This window comes from Harpia harpyja, chromosome 15 (genome assembly GCF_026419915.1).
Source record: "Harpia harpyja isolate bHarHar1 chromosome 15, bHarHar1 primary haplotype, whole genome shotgun sequence".
NCBI lineage: Eukaryota > Metazoa > Chordata > Aves > Accipitriformes > Accipitridae > Harpia > Harpia harpyja.
The window spans coordinates 17,371,288-17,388,819 of NC_068954.1; the positions used below are offsets into that span (position 1 = coordinate 17,371,288).

Sequence of the window (17,532 nt, forward strand, 5' to 3'; positions counted from 1 at the left end):
GCCGTTTGCTGGAGCTTAAGGCTCCATGGCTTCAAAAACTTCAGAGATGCTTTACAAAAAACCCAAACCATCTCTTGGTGACAAGTACCAGAGATACATGATGGTGCATTTCACATTCACATTTCCTTATTATTTATGCTTTTAGTCTCTAACAACATTTTCAGCTTTGTAATCCAGAATTTAACCTGTTGTTTTGCTACAGTAACATGCTATCTCCTATCTGACTGATACTACAGGGCACTTTGTTTCTAGGGAAACAAACCAACCATGTACAGCAGTGTTGCATGCAAATCTGAGTGCTAAAGGTTGGCCTGTTTCCTGTCCAAGTGCAAGGGTCAGCTCAGCTTCCAGTGTCACTCTACTATGACATTAACCAAATCCTTCTGGCAAAGACAGTTCTACGATGTACCGCTGTGGGATTTCCAAATATTGCAGGATATTCAGGTTTTCCAGACAAATCAATTAAGCAAAATTAATAAGAAAATTGGGCAAACTAGAAAAATCCTCTAGAAGCAGTAAGAAGGAAGCAGATGTTTTGTAAAGCTGCTGTTCTTGAAGTGCATGCAGCACATATCACATATATAGATTTTGCTGACTAGGATTAAAATCTGAGCACACTTCAGTCCATTTACAATGTAGCTACACATGACTAATACACAGTGAGCTCAGATTTGTGTAACAGACAAGTAAAGCTGAAATACAGGATGAAGAATTACAACAGAAAAGTTGATCAGATACAAAATAAATAGTCTTGCCCATTCAGCTTCCACTATATGACTATTTTTACAGCTTCAATTTGAAAGACAACTGTTTTTCAATATAAATTTTAATTTGTATTTCAAAAAAATCAATTCTGTCATACAGATCATGGTATAAATAAACATCAAAGTAGGGATTTTTATTTTTTTAAACTTTAAAAAGGATAGGACCTATTTTACTGTTTAACACGCCAAAGACTGGTATTTATTTTCAGCCCGCAGACAAGGGTAAACAACTAGAACACCCTGTATACATGCAACAGTAGTGAACCGGTTGGCTGGAGGATGGGGAAGAGGGCAGAATGAGCAAAACGTGTCCAGATCTTTCCATTATTTCATCCATAATAGCTGCAGATTCATTCAGAGCTTTCTCCATTTCATTCGCAGGTAATCTCTTTCAAAATAAAAATACTTAATATGAAATCTCAGGCTCAAAGCAGAATATTGTGGGTGTTGTTTTCCTGGACTTTAGTGAAGACTTTGACAGTGTTTCCCACAGCATTCTCCTGCAGAAGCTGGCTGCTCATGGCTTGGATGGGCGCACTCTTTGCTGGGTAAAAAACTGGCTGGATGGCCAAGCCCAGAGAGTTGTGGTGAATGGAGTTAAATCCAGTTGGCGGCTGGTCACAAGTAGTGTTCCCCAGGGCTCAGTACTGGGGCCAGTTCTCTTTAATATCTTTATCAATGATTTGGACAAGGAGATTGAGGGCACCCTCAGTAAGTTTGCAGACAACACCAAGTTGGGCGGGAGTGTTGATCTGCTTGGGGGTAGGAAGGCTCTACAGAGGGATCTGGACAGGCTGGATTGATGGGCTGAGGATAACTGTATGAGGTTCAACAAGGCCAAGTGCCGGGTCCTGCACCTGGGTCACAACAACCCCATGCAAGGCTACAGGCTTGGGGAAGAGTGGCTGGAAAGCTGCCTGGTGGAAAAGGACGATGTATTGGTCAACAGCCAGCTGAATATGAGCCGGCAGTGTGCCCAGGTGGCCAAGAAGGCCAAGGACATCCTGGCTTGTATCAGAAATAGTGTGGCCAGCAGGACTAGGGAAGTGATCATCCCCCTGTACTCAGCACTGGTGAGGCTGCACCTCGAGTACTGTGTTCAGTTTTGGGCCCCTCACTACAAGACAGACATTGAGGTGCTGGAGCGTGTCCAGAGAAGGGCAACGAAGCTGATGAAGGGTCTAGAGCACAAGTCTGATGAGGAGTGGCTGAGGGAACTGGGGTTGTTTAGCATAGAGAAGAGGAGGCTGAGGGGAGACCCTATCACTCTCTACAACTACATGGAAGGAGGTTGTAGCGAGGTGGGGGTCGGTCTCTTCTCCCAAGTAACAAGCAATAGGATGAGAGGAAACGGCCTCAAGTGGCACCAGGGGAGGTTTAGGTTGGATATTAGGAAAAATTTCTTCATCGAAAGGGTTGTCAAGCACTGGAACAGGCTGCCCAGGGAAGTGGTTGAGTCACCACCCCTGGAGGTATTTAAAAGATGTGTAGATGTGGTGCTTAGGGACATGGTTTAGTGGTGGACTTGTCAGTGTTAGGTTTACGGTTGGACTCAATCTTAAAGGTCTTTTCCAACCTAAATGTTTCCAGTATTCTATTCTATGATTCTACATTGAAGCTACCTTGTTTAGCACTTTCATTCTGCCACTGTTTTCAAGATGTGACCTCCACTTTATCTTATGTACATGCTTTAAAAGGAAACATGGCAGAAATAGCTATGATCTACAAATATCAATAATCTACTGAGTCAAGTTAGAGCTCTGAAGAAGTAATTTGAGAAGAGCTTGCAGAATTTTCAGATAAATTTTTTTAGATATTGTTTAAAAAATGAGTTTACCAAACTGGAAACATCATTACTTAATCAAATAGCTAGGCAGACATCTTCATAGAAGACTGTAATAAGAATTTGTTCATTCTTCCATTGACTTCAAATGGTTCAGAAACAAATCATTAATGATAGAGTTCTACCTAGATAAGAGTGCTTGCGTTTCTGCACAGTAACATAGTGCACCTCAGCCTACTGCCTTGATCTTACAATCCCATAAGCACATTCAAACAACTTGTTTTCTTCACTCAGTTGTGCATAACAGACCTCATGCCCGGCTTTTAAAAGGAGAATGGCAAAGAAGGAGAGGTAGCCAGCCTTCCCAGGAAAAGCTTGTTAGTTTTCATTAAGCATTTATGTTTCATGGCATTAGCACAACACTTATTAGCAGAGGACTTCTGAAGATAATATATATTTACAGGCCTAAAAATAAGACACCTTTACTTAAAAAAGTAACATCTCTTTCTTTTCAGGAAAGACAGGTTTATGTCTGGAATACAGAATGTTCAGCTAAAAAATGAGTAAATAATATGCTTCAGTAAGTTTATGCTTCTATTTCCTGTGCAAAATTGATACAGTGTCTTTACCTCAAAATCCACCACAACAGGACCCATTAAACTGAAGAATGTGGGTGAAACCTGGCTCACTGCCTTGTTGAATACGGTCTGCCTGCTGGGAGAATGAGCAGTTTTCATGACATGTGTACTCCTTCCCCATATGCTCCCCCAGCGTGTCTGCCATTAGTGTTTAAGTACATGGGGGAAAGAAACCGCCTCGTAACAGAAAGAGCCCAGTCTGCACCAATTCTACCCAAAGGACACAGACTAGTCCCACTGCGGTGCTGTAGTGGCAGGCAGCATCGACCACCTCTTATATGGGAAACAAAGACTGTAACTGAGGTCCTAGAGAAATGCACTGCTTTTAACTACTTTAAAGCTTTAAAAGTATTTTAAAATCTTTATGGCTTCAACTGAAGTGTGTTAATGACTGATGGTGACAAAAGATTAATTATTCATGAATGTCACCTCAGGATGTACCCAATTTTTAATTGAGGTAGGCTGGCATAAAGCTATGGGTTACTTGCTCCTTTTACTCCCTTATTCAATAACAGTCCCAGGGTATAAAAAAAAATAAATGGATCCAGCCTCCCTGAGTTACTTCAGCTAAGGTGCTCTTCAGGAAAATACTCCAAGAAGTTAGGTAGCTACAGGGTGAAGAAGTTGCATAATAATCAACATTGATGGACGGTGATCCAAGAGCGTAAGAATGGATCTTAATATCACTGTCCCACACAAGACTAGATACATGGCAATTTTTAAACACACTTAATTACATACAGAGCTTGAAGTAGCAGCTCAGAAATTGCTACAGGGAAAAAGCAAAACAAATGCCATTTTTTAATTAACTGAATTTCTTTTGAAATAGGTCACACCTGGGTATTTTAGCACCTGATATGTCATCACACAGGTGCAAGTAAGAGAGACAAGATATTGAGGCAAATAAGCTCCAATTCTTCTCTATAAAGACAGCCTATCAAGACAGAAATCAGGATGAAGACACTGTTACTTCTCTACAGACTAGAAAAATACCACTTTGATATCTGGCACTTAGCTTCACAGGTCTGTACTTGTGACTAGGAAATGCAGATGAACGGTATGATTTTAAGCATGTGATACAGAGGGATACACAAAGAGCAGCCTAGCTACCTTGAACGGTTTGTTAACACAAAGGCAAAAGAAAAAGAAAGGAGAAAAAAAAAAGAATAAAAAGAGATACTCACATATTTGAAGAAGCATCGCTGGAAAAGATAGCTAACTAAGCATAAACCTAGGACTGGTTTTAGGCGCAGTCCAAACAAGGAGTCATCTAAGGTAACAGATTGAAGAAGGCTGAGCAAACCTCTGGTTATCAACACCTACATCCACCATCCCACTCCAGCAACACAAGCTGTAGGTGAGACTGAGATTAGTTCTCCCAGTCTCTTTGCCCTTTTTGTTAAGACAGAGACTGAAGATACTACAACAAAGAAATCCAATTAGTGATTAAGAATTCTTGAGATGACTCTGCATCCACCCACTGCTACAGATGACCAAAATGCACAGCTATAAGGAAGTTCAGATCCATTTGGGACAGCCACAGAATCAAAACAGTTATTATCTCAAGAAACCTCAGTGGCATGTGTAATAACAACCCAGAAAAACCTCACTGTTTTCCTATGTCCAAAATTTAGTAGATGATAAAGCTGACCTGAACAGATTCAGGCTCAAATTAATATTCTCACCCTAGCTTCAAAATCACATCATTAGATTTGTAAAGACCAACACCCAATGACAGCTGGCAACATCTCAACTTATCTGGGAACTGATCATACGCACAAGAGGGCCTGACAAATCCCGCAGTCCTACTGCAGGGGCAGGGGTCTCAGAGAAGTTGTAGTCTGAATTTAACTCAACAGAACTACGGAAAACTGGCCTGCTCCTTGGTAGAAGTGCAGCTGGCACTGAAAAACAGTACTCCCTGACTGCCAAATGTAAGCCACAATAACGAATGTCTGCTGTTGTAAAACAACCACAAGAAAAAAAGGAAGGAAAAAAAAAAACCCAACCCAAAACCAAACCCCCCTTGTTTTAAAGAATTTTCCTGTACACAGAATTCCCAGGCTCCCTATCCCAAGCCTCAAGAAGATGATCCTTTGGTCTTGATCAAAGTGAAGGAGTCCAACAGGCTAGACTAAGAGCTTTAAACTCCAGAATTGATGTGGAGCTTTCATCCAACCACTTTAAAAAATCTAGAGCATGCAGCAATTGTACCAGCCCACCACCTGAAAATATCACTGCAAATGGTAATGGATCTGAAAGAATTTCCTGATGAACATGTGCTACCTTCAGTTTTTGCATGTTGAATAACCTGACATGTAAATGGCTTAGAAATAAGCATTGTCAAGGAGGTGTCCTTCATTTGTTAAAAAATCTTGCAGAAACTACAGAGGTAACTTGGAAAGAGGTATCTCCTTACAATGGAAAAAGAAACCTGTTTCGGATCAAAACCTAAGTGTCTTATTTGAAAGCAAAGTCATAAAGCAGGCTTTCTAAAGGACTGTGGGTTAAAAGGAAAAAACATCATCTCATGATATCATACAAGGAGCATTGGACTCAATTCCACAGACAGAAAATAAACACAATATCAACATCACATTTTCAGGTCCTTCATGCACTGACATACACACTAATGTTTCCAGGTATCTACTGTCCTTAAACTCAAATTAGAATCCCCAAATATACAGATTCAAATACATTTTCTATGGGTATTTTTACTTCTCAAGCATTTAACTAAGTTAAAAAAAAATGAAAATATTTCTGGAGTACCTGACTCTGAAACAGACTACCTGCTCTGACCAAACTGAGGATCAAAGTACAAATCTTTACATCACTGCCAACATTCATCCTAGTGAATATTCTACCAGAAATTCCAAAAGCATCAGAGATCTCACTGTTTCAGAATGTCTTGTTATGAAAATCCAGCCATAGCTAGGCAGTTTCAAAAACCAAAAGCCACTCAGGTCCTCCTCACAAACTGAGCCTAGAAAGCAGTAATTAGACTGTTCTCATTGTTATTCACAAAAGGAATAATGACATTTAGCTACCTTGCTAAACTTGTTGCTTTTGTGAGTAAACCACCTACAGGAATAATTTCTGAAGAGTATTTGCACACAACTTCAGATGGGCCAACTCAGTGGGCACCAGAGAATCGTTGTAACTTTGTGCAATTAAAAAAAAAAATTAAAATGGTGCTAGATTATCAGCCAATCCAGGTGGCTGGGAATCTGCAAGCTATTTATGTTGTCATATGTGATTCTTCTGGACCTGATGGTCTGATACATTGCAGCACTATCTCAGAAGATCAAAGATGCTGGATGTGTGACGTGAAACTCAGCTGATAGTCACAATCCAGGTAATACTGGAATAAGGAATAAAACCCACTACAAAATTCTACTTCAGAGACTATCAGCTGTGGATACAATTGACTTGGCCAACCCAGGAAACAACTGTTCTTGATGTAGGGCACTAAACCACTTGAAGATTTATGAGGTACCTAAGTTAATTATGTTTGATCTTAGGTGCTGAGCTTTGGTGACTCATTTGATTCATTTAGCTGGATATGAAATTGTGTTATTAAAACTGATTTTATAGCTGTTTATATTGTGCATCAGGTACCTTCAAACAAGTGGCTTATGGTAAGTTGGGCTAGACACACAACATGGGACACAGTTGACAAGACTCAGATAGGTGTTCATCTACTTCTAGTACACAATACACCTGCTGAGAGCATCCAACCTTGGCATTAAATGCAGAAAACATCCACATCTTTAAACAAACTTCACTAATTAAATGTGGCTTACTAAGGTTCCTGATAGTGGATCAATCTGGAATTGTGCAGTTTTGGAATGGTAGCAGCAAACACCCCCACCAGCCTTACCACCTCGTCAGTAAGTGCCGAAGGCTCAGCATCAGATAAGGTCTTCCTAGAGACCTCAGCTTTGGGAAGAGTCTCAGAAGATGTACTAGAGCCAGAGACATTACAGAGTCATTACAAGGGTTTTAGGCTAACAAATCCAGAATTAAATCTTGCATACTCTTGATATTTTTTGTCAAGACATTTCAAAACACTCAGGCATACAGTATATAATTTCTTCTGTGTTCTTCAACTAAAGAAACTTGCTAATTATAGTGAATTAGTCACTGATGAGGAGAAGAAAAAAACCAAGAACAACAAATGCTTAAAAGGACATCAAGTACAATTATGTTGCTGCACTTTTGGTAGTTAAGGATGAAAACACAGGGTGGATAACTTTTCATTTTACATAGTAGTGTCCTCCAAAAATAGAGGAAGGCAGAAAAGGAAGTCCACTTTCACATGTAGTAGATTACAGGGTAGTAATATGTATACTATAAAAAATTTTTTAAATTTCTTTCCTACTTAAAGCAAAACTTTCTCAGTTGAAGTGGAAGAATATGCAGTGGAAGAACATGCACTGGGAGATTATGCTCATTACTTAGAACTTCATTAAGCAAAGAGGTCTACCCCAGACACTAACTGTCATGGCACAACACACACACGACAGTTTACTCATTTAGTAAGTTGTACACTACAGAATTTGAATTGATTGTGTCTATGCAATTGTATTTTCACACAGCTCCAGGTTTTAAGAAAAAAAAAAAGCTCAGCTTCCGAGCTAGGACTTCTGGCTGGGACCTTAACATTCAATAATGACCTTTATAGATTTCAGTTATACTTCCCTTTTAAATAAAAGTTTAAAAGATACATACACTTTTGTTTCATAGTCCTTCCAAGCTTTATCAAAGGGTTTTTTAAGGTCCTGTCAAGAAAAAAAATACAGTTATTTACATGAAACATACTGTGGATCTAACAATGAAGACACACCTTGGCCATTTCCAGCACCTACTAGAATAAGGGACTCCACTCTCTCTTGAATAGCTCAGCTAAGGATTGTGTAAAAGCAGTCTTGCATGTAGGAAAAACAATCTTATACACAGAATTAATACGCTCATGTTTTTAAAAGTATCTCTAGGATACTTTTTACAGCTCCATTTTACTCCTTAAAAGGTATAACCACATGTCATCCCAAGAGCACACTATGCAATTAATGAAATCAGCTATTTTCTCATCATTCCATCTCTGGCTCCACTGGAAAGAAGCGCCTGTCCTGAGGCTGTGGTATAGCCTTGGCTAAGGACTTGATTCAACCCACTAAAGTTAAAGAAATCAGTTTCCCACTGACTTAATGGGAACAGTATAGGCCATATGGCTTGACGTAACTAATTCTGTGAGAATTTTGAATTACTTATATTCCAAATTCCTTTATTTTTTCCCTCTGAAGAAGCCAATTTAGATAAAATGATCTTCTTAACAAGTCATAAAACTATTTCGCTGATGTCTAGAAATGCAGCAGTTGAAATTCTGCTGCAGTTCAAGAGATTAGCCAACTACAAAAAAATATTGTTAACTGTCAGATGCTGGAAAAACTTTGCAACTACAGATTATGAACTAATTCTTACATGTCAGCTAGTTATTTCGACAATTAAATTAATTAAAGCAGCATTTGATTATTTTCAAGTCAGGAACACAGGGCAAGACTGTATTGCAATAAATGTATTTATTCTGACATAGAAATAGAGAAGAACAAGAGAAGCGAACTGTGGTAAGCAAGCAACACAAAGATAATAAGCCTATCTTACTAAATAATCTCTTTATCCTCCAGTAATTTACAGAGACCATTTTTAGTCTATGTACATTTTTCTTCATCCTTCGATGTCCTAGAATAATAGCTGCCAGTCACTTCCTGTTTACTCAGTAGTAAACAGAGTGTAAGCCAAAGAAGTTTGTTGGCTATAGGCTTTGAAATTTATTATAAACATATCATCATTTGAGTCCTAAGTTGTTATTATTTCAAATAGGAAATATCCTCAGGGCACAAGCAGATTTCAGCTTTTTTAAGAAAAATCCTATGCTCGTGCAGTCTAATCTGTCTTTCTTAATAATCCCTGTAGTTCCAGGTACGTTTAGAATGCTAAATAAATATATTAATAATAATCCTTTTAAATAAAGTACTACCCCCTCCTCAACTAAGTAAGCATCTAAAATTTTACACCTCTTTCTCTGCTTATCTTCTATATCTCAGGGCTGCTTTTAAAGCTTCTCAAATGTTGTTTTGTATACATAGTCAAAAGCATGCTGTATGTGAAACCACAAACAGAAGGGATGACTCAATTCACAAAAAAAACCCCAACAAACAAACAAAAAAACCCAAAACCAAACAAAAAACAAATCTCTTGTTTATTCAGCTAATACATTACTTCAGTATCCCATGCCTTCCATCAAATAAGATTAATACACTAGCTAAACGTATTTATTGTACCAACGATAATTTTATATATAAGATAAACATACCCCTTTTACTCCTTTCAGATCTCCCTTCAGCAAACTGTCCAATGGAAAAGTGATTATGTTGTTCATATTCTGAATCTGTAACAAGAAAATTACATCAAAACATTTAATATATTTTAACACAGAACATACACTGTCTCAATTCACACATTTCAGAAAGTTTCACAAGGAAATCTTATATATTATTTTTCTAACCCTGCTTTATGAAGATGTTTATCAGTACAGCCAGTAATCAAAGATGGAGGCAACACGAGTTAATTAAACTTATTCTGGAAACTCTACAACCCAAGCCAGCAGGAAACCTGCAGAATTACTGCCGATGATAAATATCTCATCCAACAGTGACTGCAAAGGAAGACCACTAATATTTACATTGCCTGATTTCACTGTTTAAATTATATGAAAACAATCATACAGTTTTTCACCACTTATATAGTGATGAACTTAAAATATATTTTAATCTTGTTTACTTTCCAGTCTCTTCAGACCTATTCCATAAAACATATCTGCTATTCCCACAATACGTGGCATCTTACTCTGACAGAAGTTATAAAGACAAAGAATGCTGGCCTGTAAAAAAGCCACTATTAAAATATTTTCCTTATATTTCTAAAAAGTAATACATCTGCTTATTTATCTCATACAAACTTTGAAATAAGAATTTTATGAGGTCTTGAGTATTCAAGTAATTCAAGAGTAAACAAGTAATTAAAGAATAAAAAAGAATAATTCCAAATGAAGACAACAGTAAAATAATCATGGTTTTAGATAAGTATCTGTATGATAATATTTTGATAAGGAAGAAGAATGAAGAAAGACAGTAAGAGAGTTAGTAGCATACAGCAGGAAAAGAAAGACTTCATGTCCAATCCTTTATGATTCAGGGAAAATGTTCAAGGTATGGGCCATGATGTCTAGGCACAGAGTTTAAACTGTAACGATTAAATGGATTGCACTGAAGAGTAAAAAACAGAGTATTTTAGAACCACATGATTGAAAAAATCAGAGTAACTTTTGCAGCAGTTTGGTGAAGGTTGCCTTTGGATAGGTTTCTTTTTTTGATGTTATTGTTAGCTGTTCTTTTAAAATGTGTTTATTTCAAGAAGCGCTGAAATGCATATATGAAGATGGATTTCAAATGTTCAAAGCATAGAAAGAACTTTGCATCATGTAGCAACAAATCCTTCTGTTTCTTCAGGAACAATGTCAGGAACATCAAAGTCCCTTTTAGCATAACCCACACAGAGAAGAAAGGACACTAACAGAAACTTCAAGAAAAAATATTTCCAATTGTGATGCTTCAGCCTCCCCAGAATGGAAAAACACAAAACACTATCACCCTATAGTTACTTGGTGGCCTCACTAGAACAGACACAGGGGTCCCATCCCCAGTGGTACTCAATAGCTGCTATTAAAACAAAGCCCCCAAGCCCCCACCCTTCCTCTTGAAAGATACTACCTTACTATGTTTGCTTGAAATTTCAGCCAGTAATCAAAGACAAAGTGAACATACATCAATATTAAAGGTTAAACAGATTGCCTCTGCATGGGAAGGTTGAAGAAATACAGAAAATCTGGTCTTTTAAACTCTTAACTCAAATCACATTTCCCCTCCTCCACCCTACTTTTCCTCCTCCCCCAAAAGCTGCAGGACTCAACCACAGCCCTTTAGAATCAACAAGTTTCAACTCTGTGTTTTTTTAAAAAATAATTTCTATAAAAATTGAATGAGCAACATCTACACATGCTTAGCTGGCAGTGCTGGAAACCATCCACCTCATAAGTTCTCAGCAGTACTACAACATCTGCATAGCAACATAACCATGCTCAAGTTTACTAAAATTGTATGTTGTAGATATAGGAGATAAGTGAAAAGGTTTAAATCACACAAAACTTAGGTAAAAAAATAAAAACTTCTAGAAGACAACAGATGGAACACGTACACCTATGGACACACACATCCAGAATGGCTATCCAGGTGGAGAAGCAGAAGAGGTCTCATCTAAGATAACATTCTATGCAGTTTTCTACTTTGTTATTCTATTTCATTAGTATGATGCAGTCAAATGTCTAACGTAAAGATCAATACTTTCATAGCCTCCATTTAATTATTCTTCACATCCAGATAAACAGGCAGAAAGCATTTCTCAACAGCAGACTCAAGACAACTGTTCTTTCCTTAAGTCAGGAAAGAAAAAATGTCAGACCCTGAAGGATTATCCCAGACATATTCATGTAAACATTAATCAGCCTCCAAAACAGTTCTGGAGGTTTCCTAGAATTTCAAGTCATGGGGCCTGGAAGTCCAAAGCAACTTTAGAAAAAAGAATAGGAGAAAAACCCCAACATTCTTTTTAAAAGTTTGGAGAATATTTGCCTATTCAAATTAATTCCTTCTGTGTGCTATCAGTCTATTGTATTCCCTATGCTCCTATTTTATTTGCAACAAATGTAAACATACATAATGCATGCATTTGTCATTATTAACCCAGTTAGATGAATCATACTTGCTCGTATTTATAAATCACCAAGCAATATACAGAAGAAAGATCTTACATGTTTTTTCCCTCTTTCTTGAGAAGCTTAAACTGAACTACCTAAAAATATAGACCCATTTTTGGCATGCAGAGAAGCATTAATATGCTGCAGTTCCTACTCTGTGTGTATACAGGGAGCTAAAATGTATACAACTGCCTCCACATTTTGACTATTTTATGTTTTAAAATATTCTTTAAAAAGAAACATGCACAAAGGTGCAGGAAAGCTTCACAGACATTAAAGTCATCCTGTGTCAGAGGAACACTAGCCAGTTCCACATGTTTAAAAAAAAAAAAAAGAAAAAGAAAAAAAAAATAGTTGACCTGGTTTCCGCTTCTAACACTGCTGCTTTGGCAGACTCACAGTTTTCCCCTGACAGCTTCAACAAGGTAAGATGACAGAGACAGGGTAATAAATTAAAACTTCCCAAGTTGGAGAAGGCTCAGAGGAGGAGAAGAAGAAATGGCAGGAGGGAGAACATAAAAATAAACAAACATGTAGCTGCCAGAAGTGATGGTAGAGGCAACAGCCAAGCCAACATTTGCAAAGGGGAAAGAAGATTTTCAAGTGGATTCAGAGCCTATGGCTAAACACTGAAGTTCTTCTTTTGCCAGCCCTCCTGATTACTCTAATGAGCCTTTTCCAGAACAGCTTTGGATACTGGTGCCTGCAGTACTTCAACAGGTTTTGTTTTCTAAATAAAAAAAAAAAAAGAAAAAAAAAGCGCCTTTTCACTATTTCAGAAGTTAAATACTTTTCTTACCGTGCAGATAAACAGAGCGGACCTTAAAACATTTTCAATTTAAATTAAAATTCAGGCAGTTGAACAGTGTATGATATGACTCCTATTGCCATTACTGAATTCTAGATGCAGTCCATGTACATGGCTGTGGGCTTCTCACCCACCAATGAACTTGGGTGTGCGAAAGCGACAGTAGTACTGCCTGCTGACAAATCATTGTTTAAGTTATTTTCATTTTTTTATGGCAAGTACTATTGGATTTAATACTTTCCAAGAGTTTTCCCAGTGATGTGAGCATTAGTAGGACAAGGCCAATCAGCAGAGCAGGGAGCAAGTGGAAATCTGCTATAGATGAGACGCAGTTTGTTTGTCTGAACTTTAACCTCTTAGCATCTAACCCCAAGACTTCAGAAAATCATGTAACAAAGACTTGTAGCACAAACTTTCATCTTTGCACCATGCCTCCCTCTCGCACGCAAGGACAAAACACTGCCTTTCTGCTGTCCTCACCCCCTGCCCCACCTGCAGCGCACTGGCATGTCCCGTAGCACAAACTGCATCCCACCAGGCCGGTGGCTGAGGTGGGACATCACCCACCACCCATCTATGCTGTAAGAAAACTGACTCCAGCAAAGCAGGAGCTGAACACCACTAAGTGCCCACATGGAGCTGCTGGCTCAGCTGCCTGAGCTACCTAGAAAAATGCCTTCGCACAAGATGCTGAGTGTTGCCACCATGTACTACTGGGGAACAGCCCCTGTACTATCACTGATACACAAACTACAGGCTGGGAACATCTCCATTAGGAAGTGCAAGCGCAAAATGACCGGAAATACATTTTTAAAGGTATTCTTAAAAGCATAAAGTGAAGAATTTTAAAAGCAAAGGAAGAAAGAGACTTGACGTTATTCCAGCCCATCTTCCTTGCCGGTGGAGAATTCCCAATTGCACATTTTCTAACCTAGGTTAAAACACCTAAGTGGTAAGCATCTATTGCTTTCTCTGGGACACCTCATCTAATATTTTCACAGTGAGATCCCATTTATATGCAATTTATTATTTTCCTCTTCCACAATCACAGTTATCTGTGAGGCAACCATACGTTTCCAATTCTTCTAAGCTTTCCTCATAAATCAACCTTTTCAAGCCCTGATCATTTTTTGTTACTGTCCTCTGAATTTCTTCCAGTTGGATCAGTATCTTTTTGGCAAAGAAATAAAGACAAGATTCCAGGTGTAGCTAAACCCATGCCACTAAGGAGGAATTACTACATCTTGGTTTATGTCTTTACAAGCGTAAATCAAACAGTACTCTTATTTTTTTTCCTCTCACCATTAAGCCAATATTTCCTCAAGTGTACCAGTGAAAAACAGAAACACCACAACTTAAATCATTAAGCTTCACATATAATACTCCAACCTCAAATATGTATACCTGTAGCTGTTTTTTATGCTCAACTAAGATGAGTCCTTCTAAATAAAATATGCTTCTGAAGGTTCAGGCACCAAATACTCTTTTAAAACCTTAGTCTGAACTATTACCCTGGAAAGAAAATTCTGGGCTTAAATTTCTTAAGTTCATTATACAATACAAAAAAGATATTTCCTTCAGTTTTGTTATTTGTTACCTTTTACATTTAAGCAAATCTTCTTCTTACATTTAAAAAATGAAGTAAAATGGGAACATATGGTCAGAAAAATATTATCACTGTTCTTCCATTTCTACTGGCTAAAAATCCAAGGATTATTAATAGAAAAACTTCTCACATGGAATCTCTTCCTCCCAGCTACCTTCCACAGAGTGGAAATATCAGATTCCCATCCTCCCAATCCAGCATGTTTCATTAGCTTTAAATTTAAATAAATGAAAAAGAAAGGACAAGAATATATAGAAGAACAACAAACAGAGAAAATGGAATTTGTTAAATAGGTACTTCGTCCTCACAGATCAAATCCCTTTTCAAGGAGTGCTGACAGAGATGACAGGCAACTACAGATTTTATTTCTTCTTGGTGTAGCAATCTAAGAATAGGATTTAAAGGAAAAAATATTTGAAGTGCAAACATGTTGCAATGAGCCTTTCCTTGTCCTGACATTTTTCATATTAAGACTCACACCATTATCACTTGGCACTAAATTTACTAGGAAGACAGAGCAATTTACACTATAAGAAAGTGCCATACAGACCTAACCTATCAGGGAACTGTGGGTGCTACCATTCTATCAGGAATTAGCAGCGAGGGTACCATCAAGAAGCAATACTGCACATGCCACAAAAGGTACCATGTTACCTCTGAAAATGCCTCTAGTATTTTCTGATAGTTTGCTACCAAAAAAGACATACTGATTGCTCAATCTTCTTAAAAACATTTCTAATCCAAAAGAAGTTGAAGAAAAATTTGTAGCTTGATATTGGAGCTATGGCAAGAGAAAAAAAAATGCACAGCATATCATAAACTGATCCAAACGATGTGTTAGAAAGGCTGAAGTTAGTAGTTACAAGGACCTGATATACTGTAAATGTCAATTTATTTCTTCTCTTAAAGATGTGTTTTATGAATCACTTCAAATGTGAAGAACCAAAGTTCTTCAAAGTTTTTTTTGAGTTTTACGCACTATTTAAAAGTGCACACATAAAAGAAGCATAGCAAAACACATATAAAACACCCAAGACCTGAACTTTAACTTGAATAGGTTACAGTTGAATAATTGGATTCCAGGAAAAAAAACCTTCAGCTGTTAATGAAGTATTTTAAAACATTGATGCCCTGATAAGACCACGAAAACATCAAAGTATTCTGGGAAACCTTTAAAAATATTACATAAAACAAGAACCTAAATCCCCTATTAAAGTAGAACAACTTTATAATGGCTTTCTTTTACCTTACTAAAGACAAGTTTAAGGAAATTTTTTCTGCAGAAGCACTTTAGAGCTACAGCTCTAAATGCCACCCAGGCCAAGAGCTGACAGAACACATCAGCTTCTAGAAAGAAAAACAAAATATATGACAAAGCAAAACTTGACAGTAGCCTTAAAGCTTTGCCAGTGTTAATAGCTTTGGCATCTGTTCCAGTCTGAACATGTCCTCTCACTTCCTTGCACATTTCCCACTCATTTCAGCTAAAATCTGTGGAAGTTCAGCGCCCTATGAAACTCCAGGGATAGGTCTATTTAAAAAGAGTACCTTTCGGAATATCTTTTTAACAGCAGCAGGTTGTAAGGCCGTGGCTACATGTTTGATGAAACTATTTACAACCAAAATATGTCAGGTGCTACAAGGAATCACTAGAGGAGAGGGAAGTTTTTACTGCCAACATGCTTAAAGCGTTCGGAGTTGGATACTTTACCACAGTCAGAATACGTAGGGCGTGTTTCACATATGGCTACGACTATAAAAAAACAGCACCCCAAATTATTTCCAACTACTGTATAGGACTTTTTACACTGGTCAATACTCTTGTAACCTCTTAGAAAACTAGACCTCCAACTTATGAACAGATTTTCAAAGTGACCAGTTACCAAAAATTTATTCTAGTGGTATTAACTTCTAATAAGCAAAGTTACATAAAACTATAGTTTCGTTTTATAATTCTTTTATAATTCTATAATTCTTGTTTATAAATATGGTATTTTCAAGCAATAATGAAGTTTACATCTTTTTTTCATACGTACTTCTTTCTGGAGGAAACTATTTTCCTACAGAGACACCAAATTCAAGGACCATTAGGTTCCTCTACTTCTTCAGTTTTCCTTTGCTAATCAGGAGAAAACAAAAAACTTCAAACCTCAACAATATGAAGCATATTAGGAAAGAGCAGAACCTTAGAGAGACCTGTCCTTCACCAGACAGTATTAAAGAAGACAGAAGGTGCCTGTGATATTGCAATGTAAAAAAAAAAAAAAAAAAAAAATTACATTCACATACATGCAAAATTATTATTTGCTTCAAAAATGGAGAAAATCAGAATAACAAACTGAGAAAAACTAAGGACTTAGCTACTATCTCATGACATATCCTCTTATACATACAAGCTGAAGCAAAAATACATAGTTGCTAGTGAAAAAGCATTACACAGCAAAAAAGATTTAGAAATATTCCTTGGAGAAGACACACAAAATGCTTACATGGATAAGAAAAGCAATAAAAATATGCATCCCACTTCCTATAGATATTTATTTTGTTTTTATTTTCCTTTCCAGTTTGGGGGGAAAAAGTTATTCTTGTCAGAAACATTTTGCAAAGCTAGTAATTACTGGTTTTAAGAGAACAAATAGCTAAGATATTTGGTAAAACAGCAACTTTTTTTAGCTTTTAAAAGTCATCTTGAAATGCAATACATTAAAAGGTTTTTCTGGGGAGGGGGTGCAGCTTTTAGTAGATTGCTTTTTAAAACCACCTAAGCATCACATTTCCCAGATCCATTTGCCTAATGAAGTCACCATATTGCAATTAATTTATGATACAGAGGGGTTTTTAGTCAACAGAAGGTATCAATTAGAAGACCCATTCTATTTCCCCTTCCATATGAGCAGTCTACCTCTGTATGGGAGACTCAGGATAATGGACTGACTCACACTCAATAAGGATACCTCTTCTGATACGTTATTCTCAGGTAATATTGTACATCCAGAAATATTGAAATCAATATGACGAATATGAAATACATTTCACTGTTGATAAATACATTTGGGGCTAG

The 17,532-nt window shown here is 37.4% G+C and overlaps 1 protein-coding gene across 4 annotated transcripts in view; it reads right to left on the reverse strand.

Moving 5' to 3' along the window:
• Positions 1–17,532, reverse strand: part of ASAP2 (ArfGAP with SH3 domain, ankyrin repeat and PH domain 2) — a 92,803-nt gene that overhangs the window by 46,143 nt on the left and 29,128 nt on the right. For all 4 annotated transcript variants that reach the window (XM_052809431.1, XM_052809433.1, XM_052809429.1 and 1 more), the window contains exons 4-5: positions 9,559–9,633; positions 7,917–7,966 (exon numbers count right to left, since the gene is read on the reverse strand). In XM_052809431.1, the coding sequence (XP_052665391.1) occupies positions 7,917–7,966; positions 9,559–9,633 (125 nt within the window). The remainder of the gene's footprint in view (positions 1–7,916; positions 7,967–9,558; positions 9,634–17,532) is intronic.